At 41.3% G+C, this 19,065-nt stretch overlaps 1 protein-coding gene across 17 annotated transcripts in view; it reads left to right on the top strand.

The window, feature by feature from the left end:
• The window catches only part of DLG1 (discs large MAGUK scaffold protein 1), a 301,581-nt gene extending 294,095 nt beyond the window's left edge, over positions 1 to 7,486 (top strand). For all 17 annotated transcript variants that reach the window (XM_066347976.1, XM_066347975.1, XM_066347974.1 and 14 more), the window contains 2 exons: positions 4,722 to 4,813; positions 5,666 to 7,486. In XM_066347976.1, the coding sequence (XP_066204073.1) occupies positions 4,722 to 4,813; positions 5,666 to 5,772 (199 nt within the window). In that variant the 3' untranslated portion in view covers positions 5,773 to 7,486. The remainder of the gene's footprint in view (positions 1 to 4,721; positions 4,814 to 5,665) is intronic.
• The last annotated feature ends 11,579 nt before the right edge of the window (positions 7,487 to 19,065 follow it).

The following is a 19,065-nucleotide window of genomic DNA, read 5'->3' as shown; positions in this document are numbered from 1 at the left end:
ACCACATCAATAAAATGAAGGGGAAAATTCACACGATCCTCTCAGCCAATGCATGTATAGTATTTGACAGTATTCAACACCCTTGCATGATAAAAAATACACAATGAAATAGGAAGAGAAGGAAACTACCTCAGTATAAAAGCCATGTATGAAAAACCCACAGCAGACATTATACCCAGTGGTAAAAGAGTAAAAGCTTTTTCTCTAAGATCAGGAACAAGGCAAGGCCACCTGCTTTCACCATTTCTGTTTAACATAGTACTGGAAGTTCTGGCCAGGTTAAAGAAAAATACTGTCCCAGTTAAGAAAAAATAAACATACCTAGACTGGAAAGAAAGAAAATTATCTCTGTTTATAGATGATAGGGTCTTATCTGTAGAAAACTTTAAAGATGCCATGTAACAGGTGTTAGAACTAATAATTTCAACAAAATAGGAACACCAAAAATCAGCTGCATTTTTATGCATGGAAAATTATCTGAAAATGAAATTACAAAACAATTGCATTTACAGTGGCATCAGAAAGAATGAAATGCTGGGAAAACTGGATATCCACATGCAGAAGAATGAAATTCCACCCTTACCTAAGCCATATACAAAAACTAGTTCATAATGGATCAAGGACCTAAATGTGAGACAATAAAACTCTTAGAAAAAACACAGGGTAAATGCTTCACATTGGATTTGGCAATGATCTCGTGATTACGACTTCAAAGGCACAGGTTACAAAAGAATAAAAAATATTAGACTTAGAAATATTTTAAATTTTTTTCTATATCAAAAGACAACATAAAGGCCCTGGCCAGTTGGCTCAGCGGTAGAGCATCAGCCTGGCATGCGGGGGACCCGGATTCTATTCCCAGCCAGGGCACATAGGAGAAGCACCCATTTGCTTCTCCACCCCCCCCCCCCTCCTTCCTCTCTGTCTCTCTCTTCCCCTCCCACAGCCAAGGCTCCACTGGAGCAAAGATGGCCCGGGCGCTGGGGATGGCTCCTTGGCCTCTGCCCCAGGTGCTAGAGTGGCTCTGGTCGCGGCAGAGCGATGCCCTGGAGGGGCAGAGCGTCGCCCCTGGTGGGCGTGCTGGGTGGATCCCGGTTGGGCACATGCGGGAGTCTGTCTGTCTCTCCCCGTTTCCAGCTTCAGAAAAATAAAAAAAATAAATTTAAAAAAAAAATTAAAAGGACAACATAGAAAGTAAAAAGGCAGCCCATGGAATAGGAGAAAATATTTGCAGATCATATATCTATCTGATAGAGGGTTAATATCTAGAATATATAGAGAGAACTAAAAGTCAACAGGAAAACAGCCTAATTCATAAATGGGCAAAGTGCTTGAATATCCAAAGATACACAAGTGAACAAGAGCAGATGAAAAGATGTTTATCATCACTATTCATTAGGAAAATGCAAATCAAAACTACAATGAAATACACCTCACATCCACTAAGATGGCTACTATAAAAAAATAAAAATGCTGGCAAGGATGTGGGAAAATTGGAACTTCTGTGCATTGTTGGTAGGAATGTAAAATGCTACAGCCACTATAGAAATAGTATGGCAGTCCTCAGAAACTGAAAAATGAATTGCCATATGATTCAGCAGTTCTGGGCATATACACACAAGAATTGCAAACAGTCTCGAAAAGATATTTGTACATCCATGTTCATAGTAGCATTATTCACAATAGCTGTAACGTGGAAGAAACCCAGGTGTACATCAGCGGATGAGTGGATAAGCAAATGCAGTATATACATACAAAGGAAGGAAGTTCTTCAGTGTGATACAACATGGATGAACCTGTGGACATTATGCATACTGAAATAATCCAGTCACAAAAAGACAAATGCCGTATAATTCCACTTACATGAGGTACTTAGGGTAGTCAGAATCCTAGAGACAGGAGGTAGAATGGTGGTTGCCAGGGACTGGGGGGGAGGCGAGAATAAAGGGGTTTTTTAAATTTTTGATTGATATTTTTTAGAGAGAGAAACACCAATTTACTGTTGCACTGTTTTTTGCACTCATTGGTTGATTCTTATAGGTACCCTGACCAGTGAGCAAACCCATAACCTTGGCATGTTGGGACAAGGCTCTCACCAACAGAGCTACCCCAGCCACAGGTGTTCTTTGATTTTACAAGATGAAAATAATTAGAGGGATGGATGGTGGTGATGGTTGCACAAAATCATGATGGGAAGTACCAGTGCCGCTAAACTGTACATGTAAAAATGGTTAAAATGGTAACCTCTTTTTTTTTTCTGAAGTGAGAAGCAGGCAGAGAGACAGACTCCCACATGTGCCCAACCGGGATCCACCTGGCATGAATACCATGGGGTGATGCTCTGCCCATCTGGGGTGTTGCTCTGTTGCAACAGAGCCATTCTAGCACCTGAGGCGGAGGCCATGGAGCCATCCTCAGCGCCCGGGCCAACTTTGCTTTAGTGGAGCCTTGGCTGCAGGAGGGGAAGAGAGAGACAGAGAGAAAGTAGAGAGGGAGAGGTGGAGAAGCAGACGGACACTTCTGTGTGCCCTGGCCAGGAATTGAACCCAGGACTTCCACATGTCAGGCCAATGCTCTACTGCTGAACTAGCCAGCTAGGGCCAAAATGGTAACTTTTATGTTATGTATATTCTACCACAATTTTTTTTTTTAATTTTTTTTTTCATTTTTCTTAAGCTGGAAACAGGGAGAGACAGTCAGACAGACTCCCGCATGCGCCCGACCGGGATCCACCCGGCACGCCCACCATGGGGTGACGCTCTGCCCACCAGGGGGCGATGCTCTGCCCATCCTGGGCGTCACCATGTTGCGACCAGAGCCACTCTAGCGCCTGAGGCAGAGGCCACAGAGCCATCCCCAGCGCCCAGGCCATCTTTGCTCCAATGGAGCCTTGGCTGCGGGAGGGGAAGAGAGAGACAGAGAGGAAAGCGCTGCGGAGGGGTGGAGAAGCAAATGGGCGCTTCTCCTATGTGCCCTGGCCGGGAATCAAACCCGGGTCCTCCGCACGCTAGGCCAACGCTCTACCGCTGAGCCAACCGGCCAGGGCTCTACCACAATTTTTAACTTAATTATTTTAAATTACTGTAGTGTAATTTAAAATTACCACATTAACAGATTGTAGAAATAAAAGCATATGCTCTTTTTAATAAATACAGAAAAAGCATTTGATAAAACATCTATTCATGACAAAAACACTTTGAAAAATGAATAGAAAGGAATTTTTTTAATCTCATGAAGGTCATCTGCAAAATATGAGAGCAAATGTCCTACTTAATGGTGAAATATTGAAAGCTTTCCCTCTTAAGTTGTTCCCATCATCCAGCTGCAACAATAATTATCAACTGTGATCTGTCTTATTTCACTGCCCCCTCGCTCCTTACTCCTCCACTCCAGATTATTTTGAAACAAGACCCAGACTGCATATAATTTCTTCTATATATTTCAACATATATTTGAAAGATAGGAATTTCTTATTGAAAAACATCACTATGGGCCCTGGCCGTTTGGTTCAGTGGTAGAGCATCGGCCTGGCATGTGGATGTTCCTGGGTTTGATTTTCAGTCAAGGCACACAGGAGAAGTGCCCATCTGCTTCTCCACCCTTCCCCATCTCCTTTCTCTTCTATTTCTCTCTTCCCCTCCCGCAGCCAAGGTTCCATTGGAGCAGAGTTGGCCCCTTGCACTGAGGATGGCTCCATGGCCTCTGCCTCAGGCGGTAGAATAGCTCCAGATGTGACAGAGCAATGCCCCAGACAGGCAGAGCATCACCCCCTAGTGGAGGCCGGGTGGATCCCAGTTGGGTGCATGCGGGTATCTATCTCTCTGCCTCTCCACTTCTCACTTCAGAAAAATACAAAAAAAAAATCAGTATGTCTTACTTAACAATTTAAATACCATCAGTTTTATAAGTTTTGTGTATGTTTTTCAATTTGAATCAAGTTCCAAATTGCCATGAACAGACCTTATTTAGAACTTGATTCAAGCATAATTCTCATAGTGTTGTCTAATGTTTTTGTCCCCTGTATTATCTATGAATTGGTAGGTAGGTCTGTAAGTCATATTTTGATGTGAAGTTTTTATCGAAGTCAGGACTGTCAAATTAATCTTAGTTTTTTTGGCTGCCCTGAGCCAATGTAAAGATGTATTGAAACCCTTCAGTCATTCTAAGTATAAAGCTACATGTTCAGTGACTAAAGCTAATGTTTAACGACATTCATAGTCTCAATAGAGATCAACTTTTCATGATTTTATGTTTTTATGTCTTCTCTCCTTTGTCATCTTTTTTTGAAAAGTATTATAATGTATGCCTGACTAGTGGTGGCACAGTGTATAGAGCATCGACCTGGGATGCTAAGGACCCAGATTCAAGGCCCCAGGGTCACGGGCTTGAACACAGGCTCATCCAGCCAGCTTGAGTGCAGGCTCACCAGTTTGAGTGTGCGGTCACTGGTGTGAGTGTGGGGTCATCTGCATGATCCCCAGGTTGCTGCTGTTGTCTTAAGCCCAAAGGTTGCTGGCTTGAGCAAGGGGTCATTGGCTCAGCTCGAGCCCCAGACAAGGCACATATGAGAAGCAATCACTGAACACCTAAAGTGATGCAGCTATGCGTTGATGCTTCTCATCTCTCTCTCCCTTCCTGTCTCCATCGGGGGAAAAAATGTGTGTGTGTTTTCAAAAGTATTATAATGTAGTAATTACCAATTTCTAAATTTATTTGCATAGGGAAATGAATAAACGTCTAACAGAAGAACAAGCCAGAAAAACATTTGAGAGAGCCATGAAACTGGAACAAGAATTTACTGAGCATTTCACAGGTTGGCATCATAAATGGCAGTGCCCTTTATGGTAGAATTTTGCTTTAGAGCCACATGAAGTGACCCATTGAAGTGGATTTGAACTATACCCACATCTATCAGTAGTAATTAATATCATTTTCAGAATAATATATCTAACTTAGGCAATGGGGATGAAGAATCTTGAAATTTAGTGTTTCTTGAGTTATTGATTAGGACAGCATGTAGAGGAATAATTCATATATGACTGGAGAAAATAGACCCAGACTTGAATTATTCTATGAAATTGACTTTTTTCTTATTCTTCATAAATCTTGATCCATTTTAAGATTTATTTCTTTAGGCCCTGGCCAGTTGGTTAAATGGTAGAGCATCAGCCCAGTGTGTGGATGTCCCAAGCTTAATTCCCATTCTGGGCACATAGGAGAAGCAACCATCTGCTCCTCCACGCTTACCCCTCTCCCTTCTCTCCCCCCGCCACCCTCAATCAAGCAGCCGTGGTTCGATTGGTTTGAGCAAATTGGCCTGGGTGCTGGGATGGCTCTGTGGAACTTCCACCTCAGGCACTAAAAATAGCTCAGTTGCGAATATGGCCCCAGATAGGCAGAGCATTGGCCCCAGATGGGGGTTGCCAGGTGGATTCTGGTCAGGGTGCATGCAGAAGTCTGTCTCTCTATCTCCCCTCATCTCACTTGGAAAAGAAGAAAAAAGAAAAAAAAAATCAATGAAATTAGCAATTTTTACTAAGCAAACAGTGCATATATTGTATTTCTTCCTAGAAGGGTAACTATTTAAGACTTAGCTTCTACTGTTTCACCAATAATTATAACAGTGAAGACAGAAAATTAATGGAGGTTTCTGATTTCATTACAGCTATTGTACAGGGTGATACGCTGGAAGATATTTACAACCAAGTGAAGCAGATCATAGAAGAACAGTCTGGTCCTTACATTTGGGTTCCAGCAAAAGAAAAGCTATGAGGACTGATGTTTCTCTGTTTCTCTTTTTCACAGTCTCATTTTCTTTAACATTTCTTTGCCCTTGGCTTTGGAGTCTTTAAGACTCTCATGTTGAATCTTATCCCACTCATCATGGTCTGCAGTTGCACTTATTTTTGACATCTAGTGTCTCCTTCAAGTTGTAGCATCTGTATCATTTTATGTCACTATTGGTTTGTGGCCATTTTTCAGAACTGAAGATGGAATGGCCTGACCAGCTATTAAGGATTTGGGAAGATGGGGAAATTGTGGTAAAATTCCTTAATGTTTAAGGGAAAGTAACTTTAAAAGATTTTCAGAAAAGCTTTATATAATTTTTTTCAAATTTCAGTATAAATGAAAGAAAAATGGTTTTAATCAATGACTCAGTTAACTTGGAGCAACAGTGCACGCTCACTTGAATAGCATGGTTCGGCCAGTATTTTAGCTCTCAAGTCCTTTCCTCAATTGATTTCTGTTATAACAACAAATAGTTCATTATAGACAAATAAGAAATACATGGTTTTTAATTTCAAAATTAATGTCTCGGTCAACTTTCATAATTTCACAAGGAATATTCATTTTTCTTAAGCGTTATTAAAGTCTTTTATTATTTGAGGGTGGTTTTTTTCCCAATACATCCACTAGGGATAACAGTGTTTAAATGTTTTTAACCTACTTGTGTAACACTATTATAGTGTCTTACAACAGTTGTCTCTACATAATGAGCATCACATTTCTGAATTGAGGCCATGTTTAGGTGATAGGGGAGCTCACCTTTTACACATAAGGTTGAAAAAATTTCATAGACTTAAGTACAGACAAAACAGACATAATAGTGGTAATCTAGTAATCATGACAATGGAAAAGGAGTCCAACTGATAGTCTAAAACTTTAAATGTATTCTTGGTCAGATTTTAATGAATATTTTACCCACAATAACAGCCTATTTTGTTATAAAATATATATATATAAATATATATATAAAACTTTAAACTCTGTAACTATGGGAATTATTTTCTTTACATAGTTGCACACACAAACATATATATTTAAAATATATTTTTTTTTGTCACCTACTCTTAACTTTTTGTTTGATTTTTAAATTAAATATTAATTGATTAGACTTTATCTTCCTTAATCATGTGAACTAAAAATGGAGGTATGGTGGTTACAGAAAGAAATCTTTAGGGAAATTAGATTACAGGTATGGGCGTGTTCTCCTCTTTTCTATAAAAGTTTTCAAATGGTTCCTGGTTGGTATGTTTTTTGTTTTATTTTTGTTACTGTTGTTCTTGTCATTGGGTTTGAATTTGGTCCTCTGCCTCTCCTTCCAGTTGTCCTTTCATTCATAGGCAAACAGGCAGACGCCTCGTGTGTGTTTTCCCTGAGACTGCACACCTCTCATCTCACGCTGCTCTGCAGTAGAGTTGCGCAAATCTTCATGGTGAGCAATTTCAAGAAATTTTAGTGAAAGGTAGTTACAATTTTAGAAATCACTTGCTCTGGTATTTCATATTTAATAATATTGTTTAGCTTCCCACTGCTTTTTTTTTTTTTGGCATTGTTTATTAAGTATGTGTTTTTGACAACCTCCCCATTACCGTTTCTTAAACAAATGAGTACTGGTTTGTAAAGAATTGTCAACATTATCCATTCCATTTATGAGAAAGAGGAGAACAGCTAATAAACTTTGTTGTAAAATTTACACCTTAAATGTGTCTTGAATTCTAAAAGAAAAAATTATTTTACAAGCTAACATTTTATGGGAATAGTTCGGTGCACCACATAATTTTTAAACTGAATTCTATAACTATTAGGTAAGTTAATAAAAATTCCTTGCGTAGGTTTTGGAATTGAGTATGGTGACACATTGAAATATATGTTATAGCTGTTACACTAAATATAGTAGATTGGTACCAAACTAAACATACTAAAAATTATTGTAAAATGCCTCAAGAGCCCCAGAAATCACCTTACAACCAGACCCCAGCATAAGCCATTTTGTAGTATTTACTGGTCATATGTTGTAAATATCAGGTTATAAAATGATGCCATTTATGTGTTAAAATATATATTATATTGCTTTATAAATGTCCTTGTTAGGTAATTTTTTTTTGTAAGGAAATACAGTTGACTCTTGAACAACATGGGTTTCAACTGCACAGGTCCACTTATATGTAGGTTTGTTTGTGTTTTTTTCAGTAAATATACAGTCGGCCCTTCATATCCCCAGGTTTCTCATTCGAGAATTAAGCCAACCATGGATTGGGAATCCACAGATGAGGGCGGATAGTGTGCATTGTTCTACGCCATTTTATATAAAGGACTTGAGACTTGAAACTTGAGCATCCATAGATTTTAGTGTCTATGGGTGGTCCCCGACTCCAGGGCACAGCTGTAGTTTTGAGGAATCAAAAGTTATATGCAGAGTTCTGACTGCACAGAAGTGGGGCTCCCTTAACTAGCCCTCACATTCTTCAAGGGTCAACTGTACTAACTTTTTTGCAGCTTCTAGATTGTATAGAATTACTAAAAAAAAAGTACAAATTGCTTAGTACAACTCTGCAACAGCCACTTTCGTATATTCTTTTTTAATTAGTAAAAAGTACAAGAGTTACTAGCCCCACTGTAAGGATTAAGTGAAATCACTTGCCCAAGATAACTAGTATGTAGCAGTGCGGTATTTGTATCCAAGTCTCTCTGCCCCAAGTTCTTTCTAACATACCATGCTGCAGCCCCTACTGTGTAAGGCACTATGGCTTAAATTATGTTATTTTAGTGCCTCTTTTCAGGTAAAGACTTAGATGAAGGTCCTTGCCCAGAGTCACATGACAAGTAGAGACAGTTGCATAGAACTAGCCATTCCCATCACAGCTGAAATGACTGTCTAGAAACAAATCAGCCTACACCTCCGAGGTGACATACAAAGAATGAACCTCTTAACCAAAATGGGCCTGACTAGGCGGTGGCACAGTGGATAGAGTATCGGACTGGGATGCGGAGGACCCAGGTTTGAAACCCCAAGGTATCCAGTTTGAGCGTGGGATCATAGACACAACCCCATGGTCACTGGCTTGAGGCCAAAGGTCGCTAGCTTGAAGCCCAAGATCGCTGCCTTGAGCCCAAGGTCACTGGCTTGAGCAAGGGGTCACTTGCTCTCCTGAAGCCCCCTGGTCAAGGCATATATGAGAAAGCAGTCAACAAACAACTAAGATGCCGCAACACATAATTGATGCTTCTCATCTCTCTCTTCCTGTCTATTCCTATCTGTTCCTCTCTTTGACTCTCTCTGTCACACACACACACACAAAAGATACACAACAATACTATTTGAATGATTTATAAATATATTTTTTTTTTTTTTTTTTTTTTTTTTTTTGCATTTTTCTGAAGCTGGAAACAGGGAGAGACAGTCAGACAGACTCCCACATGCGCCCGACCGGGATCCACCCGGCATGCCCACCAGGGGTGACGCTCTGCCCACCAGGGGGCGATGCTCTGCCCATCCTGGGCGTCGCCATGTTGCGACCAGAGCCACTCTAGCACCTGGGGCAGAGGCCACAGAGCCATCCCCAGCGCCCGGGCCATCTTTGCTCCAATGGAGCCTTGGCTGCAGGAGGGGAAGAGAGAGACAGAGAGGAAGGTGCGGCGGAGGGGTGGAGAAGCAAATGTGCGCTTCTCCTGTGTGCCCTGGCCGGGAATCGAACCCGGGTCCTCCGCTCGCTAGGCCGACGCTCTACTGCTGAGCCAACCGGCCAGGGCTAAATATTTTTTATTTTTAATATGCTTCATAATATTCTTAATTTGACAAAAAACTAAAATGCCTCTTAAACGACTACACATCCCTGGTTGCTGTCCTATTCCACATCTTCCCAGGACTCTTCAAAAAATGATGGAAGCAAACTTGCAGAACTCATTTCATTTTATATAAGAGACTTGAGCACCCATGGATTTTGGTGTTGATGGAGGAACAACTCTGGTTAACAAATACCTACTAAACCACTACGTAGTATTTAAACTCTAAAGATGATAGTTTGAGAATTTTACTTATGAGGAAAATTTGTTTTCTACAGTATTAAAGTTACCTTCCAAGATTCTCTGCCTTAAACTTTTAATTTACATGTGGTAAAACAGAAGCCTTGAGATCCAGTATCTTAACCAGAGTTACCCTTCAAATCAGGAACAGAGCCCAAATTAGAATCTTTAACGCCTGGCTCCTGTAACAGTGGTGTTTCTACCATAGCAATTTCTTTTCCTCCCATGCTGTGAGCTGAATTTAGTGGGTGATGTGTCCCTCAGGGCTTGAATTACTGATTAAAAGAAAGCAAGCAGGCAGTGGCGCAGTGGATAGAGCATCGGACTGGGATGCAGAGGACCCAGGTTCGAGACCCCAAGGTTGCCAGTTTGAGCGCAGGCTCATCTGGTTTGAGCAAAGCTCACCAGCAAGGAGTTACTCGGTCTGCTGAAGGCCCGCGGTCAAGGCACATATGAGAAAGCAGTCAATGAACAACTAAGGTGTCGCAATGCACAACAAAAAACTAATGATTGATGCTTCTCATCTCTCTGCCTCTGACTCTCTCTCTGACTCTGTAAAAAAAAAAAAAGAAAGAAAGCAAATGTCAGTAAGTTTTTGTTTTTAAGAGATTTTATTAAGGTGCTTGAATTTGGAAGATATCAAGGAAAAACACGAATATTAACTCTTCTAACTCGAGTTTAGAGTATCTGGTTTTTAATTCAATGCTGAAGATTCCATTTATGCCCTTGCAGAATTGCATGATATAGCTCTCGTTTGCTTGCCAGTAGAGCACTGTTATGTGAAGACTGTGAGCTATGAAATCAGCTTGTTTTAATGCCAGCTCTGCCACTGGTTATGTAATGTAACCTTGGGCAAGTTGTATTTTTCCTCTTCTTTTACCTGTCTATAATATGGATGTATTTTGAGAGTCAAGATTACAAATAAATCTTAACTAGCACATAGTACACTCTAAAAGTGAATTCCCCTTTCCTTTGGAATCAGAAGCCTGGAATTGCTCCAACTTCCCTTGTACTAATTAACCCAAGCCTTCGTCTTACTATACTTTAAGTGGGATTTGAATGACAACCTTGCAAGATCATTATAAGGGTAAAATGAACTAGTGTGCACAAAACACCAATCACAGCATCTGATACTTGACTCTCAAAGCTTCCTATTCTTCCCCTTGTTCTGTAGTGTTTAGAGTTGGGAGAAGATTAAGAAAAATGTGGTTCGCCATTCTGCATCACCTATAGAGAAGTCTTTGACAGATTTTCAGTTAAGAAATTATTTGCATCTCAGTTCCTATAATCATGTCTATTCATCTCCCCCCTCTGGGGGTCCATACTCTTTGTTAGAGATGCTGTGACTTTGACTTACCCTAACTCAACATGGAGCTAAAAGATATCATGATTTCATAAGCTATTCTTATATTTCTGCATAGTGCTGTAGACCAGTGTTTTTCAACCAGTGTGCCACGGCACACTAGTGTGCTGTGAGACATGGTCAGGTGTGCCGTGGGGAAATTAAACATGCATCCCCAAACTATGGCCTGTGTGCTAGATACGGCCCGCCGCCAGCCGCCTCCATCCGAACATAAACATTCCCCTCACAATCCCTCCAGCTATCAGCGACAGGAGGCACAGGGAACGCTCACTGGCCAATCACCTTCTAGAATTCATCCCGACCACTAGCAATGAACCAATAGTAGGCTGCCTCTCATCCACACCCAGGAAGGTCCCCGCTCAGGCTGCCACGGCAAGTAGTTGAAGCTGCTACTCCTCCCCATGGTCCCGATTTCTAATCCTGGCCAGGACTGGAGGTAAATGTTGCCACCACTAGACGAAGCCTCAGCCTCAGCTGGTTATGTCTATCCTGATGGTGTATATAGATATTTGACCTTTTTCTTTTTAAAAGAGGCCCCCGCAGAGAGTGATATACAATGCATCACAATGCTATCTAACTTTAAAGCTAAAGTTTGCTGATCTTCCTTTGGACAGTTTTTGGTTATCTGTTGCCAAGCAGTTCCCCATTCTGGCCAACAAAGCTATTTTGACATTGCTCCCGTTTTCAACCACATATCTATGTGAGCTGAGCTTCTCAAGCTTGACTGCGATAAAAACTAAAAACAGAGAGAGACTGAGAACTGTTGAGGAAGAGCTTCGTGTGTGTCTTTCTACCATTCCTGCCAGGATATCCCTTTTGTGTTCATCGAAACAGGCCCAGGTTTCACACTAAGTGAGTATAAATACATTTAGAAACTATATTATTAACTATATGTATAATATGTACTGTGTTAGAGTGTCATTTTGTGTCATTTTGGTAGGTGGTGTGCCCCAGGATTTTGTAAATGTAAAAAGTGCCGCGGCTCAAAAAAGGTTGAAAATCACTACTCTAGACCTTATCATTCATAGCAGTTCTCCAGAATATTTATTATTGAGTCTAGAAACAGGCCTGGAAAAGATTACTTAAATCACCCAGATAAGATACATTTTCCTTCATTCAATTTGACTAAGATTGGAGGAGTCATTATTTGCTCATTGACTACTTTCTAATTTTCTTTTCACTACCGGCTCTTTCTCCATTCAATCCCCAAATTGTTACCTGAAAGGTGGCAAAACAAATCCTGCTCTATTAGACAGTGCTGTGAACAGAATTGGTCATCAGGTGACCTGACATTTGAGGCTTTTAGGGAGATGCTGAACCTGACCAAGGAGGGCTTTACACTACAGTTTTTCTAGCACTTTCTATTACCTATAGTAGTAAAACACATATGGGAAGAATTAGGGGAAGGAGACCAGAGTACAGTGAAGGCTGGAATTCTCTCCTACTATCTTTTATTTTTTATTGAAATATATATATATAATTATTAATATCATAAGTATACTTATACCTCAGTGAACAAGGGTCACCTATGTAACAACCAGTATGAAGCTCAAAACACATGACCAGTTCCCTGGGCGGGCCACACCCTCTCAGCTTTCTCCAAGTCAGCCTGCCCACTCCAAGGAAAGCCACTATCCTTTCTTATATTTTATAGTTTATGTACTGTAAAATCCTTTATGGTATACAATTCTACAAGTTTGACACATGCATAGCTTCGTGTAACCACTTCCACAATCCAGAATACAGAACAGTTCCATTACCCCAAAACTTCTCTCATGCTCACCCCTCTGCAGTTAGTACCTTCTCCCACCCCCAACTTCTGACAACCACGGATTTTCTACCTAAAGTTTTGCCTTTCCTGGAATGTAGAATATTACACGTAGCATTCTGTATGTAGCTCATTTCACTAGCAAAATGCATCCAAGACTTATCCATGTTGCTGCATGTATCAGTGGTCTGTTCATCTTCGTTGCTGAGTAGTACTCCATTTATGAATAGACTCCAATATTTGTATCCATTCATTAATTGGGCTTGATTGTTTTCAATTTCTCTTGCTATATTTTTGTGCTTTCTTGTAGCTCTAGGCCTGCAGGAACAAGAAGCAGAACCAGAAATGGGTTTCTGACCTGACAGTCATGACAGGCCCTCCCTCACTCCACCTCTGTCTCTCCTGTGAGCATCTGCACAGGTCGACAGTTACACAGAGGCCTGTCATCCTAAAACAAACTTCAAATGCAGAATAGTAGATCCCAAGAAACTGTTTACAGAACAAATTTGTTCCTAAAGTTGGAGGCTACAAGAATAAGCAATTAGGATTTTTAGAATTTCAAGTTCCCAGGAATAACATTAAGATGATCTACTAGCTGGGTGTGCCAGTGACTGATGCCAGATTCTCATTGCTGGTGTCCAAAAGGAAATAAATTGTCTGATTAGGACAGTAGTAAATGAGGAGAAAATAGCCTGAGCAGTAAAGGAAAACAGCCATTTGTTAATGGTAAGATTGCCAAATAACCTTACAATTTAGAAAGTAGTCCACCAAGCCTGGCAGGTGGTACAATGACACTGAGGCCCCGGTTTGAAACTCAGAAGTTGTCAGCTTTAGTCAGTGGTTCTCAAAGTGTGCGTCAGGGCACACTGGTGCGCCCTACAAGATTTCCAGGTGTGCTCTATGGTATTCCAGAGAAATATGTGCCTGTTAGGGACCAAAAAACCAACAGGGTTTTTGGAATTTAGATTTTTGGGGGACAGAGGTATGGGGAACTGGCTGTAAGCTGATAGTCTGCCCAACCCCCCACCTCACTTGCGTGATTAGGTTGCAAAAGGCAATTCTCATCACGATTTGACTTGATTTCTCACATGCGTGCTTTCAAAAAGTATTAGGTCACTTCTTTTAAATGGCTCTAGACCAGTGGTCCCCAACCCCCAGGCCGCAGACCGGTATTGGTCCATGGGCCATTTGGTACCAGTCTGCAGAGAAAGAATAAATAACTTACATTATTCCCGTTTTATTTATATTTAAGTCTGAACAATGTTTTATTTTTAAAAAATGACCAGATTCCCTCTGTTACATCCGTCTATGATTCACTCTTGACGCTTGTCTTGGTCACGTGATACATTTATCCGTCCCACCCTAAAGGCCGGTCCGTGAAAATATTTTCTGACATTAAACCGGTCCATGTCCCAAAAAAGGTTGGGGACCACTGCTCTAGACTATACCTTAGGAATTACTGGTATTTACCCTTAGTAGGAATAAATTACTCAAATTGAGCATATATTCACCTCTATTTTTGCTAATTAAGTGTTAATGACCAATTTCATTGGGACAATTTTTAACAACAGTAGACTGACTTTTTAACCATATAGAAGTCTGTAGGAAACAATTAGCATGTGAAACAAGATATAGTGACTTTTCTGATGAAAAAAGATTAGAAGGAGTGATGTAATCTTTCTCTAAAATGTCTAAAATCAGATTTATTTACCTCACAGATGGGAGAGCTAAAGACGGCAAACATCCCATATGTTCCACACTGGGAATCTCTACAAAAAGATTTTCTAAATCTTGTGAGTTATTTGATCAAAAATATCTACTTCCCTAGTGGTATTTAAAAGACCAGAAAAGATATGACAGATTCCTTTCTTTCTCTGAAAGTTCAGTGCTTGGTTCAGATCTAATTTTTCTGGCAGTCCTCACTTACCCTTAGTAGGAAAAAGCTTTACTGTATTCTTTTTTTTGTTTGTTTCAATTTTTTTGCCTACCATTTCCACTGTAGTCACTAATCCAGGTCCCTAACCCACCCTCTCCCAGGGCTGGATTATTGCAGTGATCCCTTTAATCATCTCTCAGCTGCAGTTTGCTCCCTCGCTAATCAGCCATCCACCAGGTGACGGAATGCAGTTTAGATTGTGCTCCTCTCCTCAGTGACCTTCATGGGTCCTAAATCCAAAAGAAAGAACTTACTTATAAAGTATAGTTCCTGGAACATAGGACGTATGTTGTCAATAAATCATCTGCCACCACCTACCTTCCCAGCCATGCCTCTTCCTCACACACCCTCTGCACTGCTATCTTATGGCTGTTGGTCATACAGATTCCTAATTTGCTAATTGTTGTGACCTTCCCACCCCAAGCTCCCTTATCAAAGCCCAGCCTCTTTTCAAGGTCTACCCTAAATGTAACCTGCAAGAAGCCTTCTTACACGTTGTTGACCACTCCCGAGGTAACTCGTGTTTGCACTTGCGTTAGCTATTTCAATTTTTGAAACTCGGGGTAATACAGGATTATTGTATTTGTGACTCTTCGCCCTGAGGGTCGAAGTTCGAAAAACAGCACACACTTCTATGTTCTCCTGCGGACTCCTTTTCTTCCCACTCCTCCAGGCGGGAGACCGCAAAATCGAAGGTACGTAAACAAAAACAATCACAGTGTCCAGTCGTCTAAACTTGATATGTATGTTCAGACCGCTCGCAGTTTGAACATACATATCAAGGATGTTGTAAAATCTTTCTTCATCGTGTTCAATCCAACTAAACTGTGTAAAGTGCATGTTTCAAAAGGAAAGCGCAGCAAAACCAGATATATTAGCAAAACATGTGTACCATTAAAATATACCACACCAAAAAAATTACTAACATATATGATATGTATAAAATATAATATGTAGCAAATATGTACAAAGTTTAATTTAAATTCACTATGTATAAATAAACTATACTGAAGTTTATTTAGATTGTTTTCCTTTCATACTCAATTACGAAAAAGCCGGTGACACGAGGTAACTTCTGGGTAAAATTGCCGGTCAACATTAAGTACAGCCCTTACTGCCTGAATTCCCGCGGTACTTACTGGGCGTCCGCTTAACACTGAGCATGCGCTCCCGGTGTTGCTTTTTACCTCTGCAGGTCCGTGGTTCGTCTCAGATCAGGTGGCCTCTTTGCGCTCCTCTGCCCCCGTGAAGCGCTGGTAGCAGCCCCTCTGCCTCTCCAGAGCCTGCGGGCCTCTCTGCAGCGTCCTCTGTGCAGCGCAGGTCGCGGCAGGGCTCCAGCTGGAAATGGGGGCAGTGACTTCATCTGTAAATCAGTAGAGGTGGGGGGATGGAACTGGGGATAGGAGTGAATAAAAAGCTCTGACTATAAATCTCTAAATCGTCTAATATTTTTTGTTGCTTAATTATAGTCCTTTCTGGTTCCTGGTATAATAATCTCCCTGAAGGTGCTTTATGATTTTTTTCTTTTTGTATCAGTTTTATCTGTCTTGTGCCTACATTTCCATTGTAAGTCGTCTGAAACCCTCCTTGGAAATCGCTAGGGTATGAATAATTTACCTGAAAATCTGAGCGACAGAGCCAGATGTAGTATTCTTGGTTTTACTTCTTTACTCTTTACCTCCTTTTGTACTGGTTTCCACTCAGATTAAATCTCATATTTAGTAAAACAGGTGGAGACTTACTAATGGCTTTAAACTTGTGTCTCAGGAGTTAATCTTGGAGACTTTTGGTCTACATTTTAAAGTCTGGACTGCAGTGAAATTTTCCAGGGAAAATAATTTTGTGGTTTGATAATTAAAATAATAAACTGAACTCCCACGTGAGTGACTTACACTTGAATGCAGGGACAGTTCAGCTGGGGTCTTTCCCACCCCTCTTCTCTCCCACCTCCCGGGAAGGAGCATTTTGTGTTTCTTTCAGGACCGCTCTGTGTCCTGATCTTCTCTCTCACATCTTCAGTTACCCCGTTTTCCTGTAGCTTTAGTTTCCTCCTCCGTGGCTGCTTGTACTCTGACTGTGAACAGATCTCTCCTACCTAAAAAAACTCCCTGGACCCCAAATCCCCTGAAAATAACTCTCCTCTTCCTTTCTTAGCCAAATATTTTGAGACACTCTGTCTACTTTTCCATTCGTTTATTGAGTGCCTACTGTATTCCAGACATGGTGCCAGGCACTGGGAATGGAGTCCAGACTAGATGCCATCGCATCTGTCAGGAGTTCGGCCTCCTGGCCGAGCCTCAGCCCATGCCACACCACAAAAATGGCTCAGAGGGACTTCCTAGCCTCAAGTTCTGCAGCTCTTCTCAGTCCTTCCCACTCAGCAGCATGAAACACTGTAATGATAGTTAATAATGTCCTGAAACTTATTAGTTCACACTTAGAAGTCATTCACCATCTTCAAGGCCGTGATGAACATAAAGAACAAACAAGCACAGGTTCTGCCTTTGAACAGCTTACACGTAGGCCATCACATAGCCCAGTGAACAGCTTCCCCTAAGTCCAGCTTCACAGGGAAAATACTGGGAAAGAGGCAAAAGCTTTTGTTCACAAAACACTCAGTAAGTCTACCATTTGTCTCAATATACAAATTCAGATGTATTAACCAGCAAATACATGGTGAATGATATCAGGAGTACAACAGGTTCTTGAATAACATTTCATTATAACATTGATAAGAAAAACTATTCCCTCCTGGTGCCACTGTCTGTGTGGAGTTTGCATGTCTTCCCCATGTCTGTGTGGGTTTTCTCCGGTTCCTCCCACATCCCAAAGATGTACACTTGAAGCCCTGGCCTGCTAGCTCAGCGGTACAGCATCGGCCCAACATGTGGATGTCCCGGGTTCGATTCCCAGCCAGGGCACACAGGAAAAGTGCCTATCTGCTTCTCCACCCTTCCCCCTCTCCTTTCTCTCTCTCTCTTCCCCTCCCACAGCCAAGGCTCCATTAGAGCAAAGTTGGCCCGGGCACTGAGGATGGCTCTGTGGCCTCTGCCTCAGGCACTAGAATGGCTCCTGTTGTAACAGAGCAATGCCCCAGATGGGCAAAGCATCGCCCCCTGGTGAGCATGCCAGGTGGATCCCAGTCGGGCGCATGAGGGAGTCTGTCTCTCTTCTTCCCCACATCTCACTTCAGAAAAATACAAAAAACAACAACAACAAAAAGATGCACACTTCCTGACCAGGTGGTGGCGCAGTGGATAGAGCGTCGGACTGGGATGCGGAAGGACCCAGGTTCGAGACCCGGAGCTCACCAGCTTGAGCGCGGGCTCATCTGACTTGAGCAAAGAGCTCACCAGCTTGGACCCAAGGTCGCTGGCTCCAGCAGGGGGTTACTCGGTCTGCTGAAGGCCCACGGTCAAGGCACATGTGAGAAAGCAATCAATGAACAACTAAGAAGTCGCAACGCGCAACGAGAAACTGATGATTGATGCTTCTCATCTCTCTCCGTTCCTGTCTGTCCCTGTCTATCTCTGCCTCTGTAAAAAAAAAAAAAAAAAAAAAAAAAAAGATGCACACTTGAGACGAACTGGGGTGTCTCCACTGCATCAGTCTGAGAGTGTGAGTGTGCCCACAATGAGCAGCCTGCTCAGTGTCTGATGCCAGGATAGGCTCTGGTCACCCAAGACCCTGAACTGAAATCAGCTTGGAAAACAATTATATTACTTGTTTTCATTCATCTTTCTTAAATGTCTATATAGTTCACATTTCAAAGTTTAATATTAGAAGTGTTTGGGGACTTATTTAGAGGTTTAGAAATGTTTTGGGGACCAGAAATAAGCCATGGGAACTTAACTCTTGTTTATATCGATTAGCCTGTAATAAAATTGGTTTTGTCATACATCGTTTCCCTTAAAGTTCCAGTTTCCAAGAACCTATCAACGACATTGAGGACTTACTGTAAAAGGATGATATCCTTTAATAACACATTTACTGCTGCAAATGTTCACCATTCCTAGTTTTCTCTGTGCATACCAGCCTGTCCAAATGTCCCCAGAATAAAAATTATTTGGATATGTTCTTAGTTAAAGACACTACAGCCCATAGAAATAGAAAAATATAAAGTATGGTTTGTTGAAAAAAATATTAATTTTTCTAAGATTCTGGGTAAAAGAGTTGTTTTGCATTTTGTTG

The sequence above is a fragment of the Saccopteryx leptura genome, chromosome 8 (assembly GCF_036850995.1).
Source record: "Saccopteryx leptura isolate mSacLep1 chromosome 8, mSacLep1_pri_phased_curated, whole genome shotgun sequence".
NCBI lineage: Eukaryota > Metazoa > Chordata > Mammalia > Chiroptera > Emballonuridae > Saccopteryx > Saccopteryx leptura.
The sequence above is the reverse complement of the archived record's forward strand: the minus strand, read 5'-3'. Positions and strand labels throughout refer to the sequence as shown.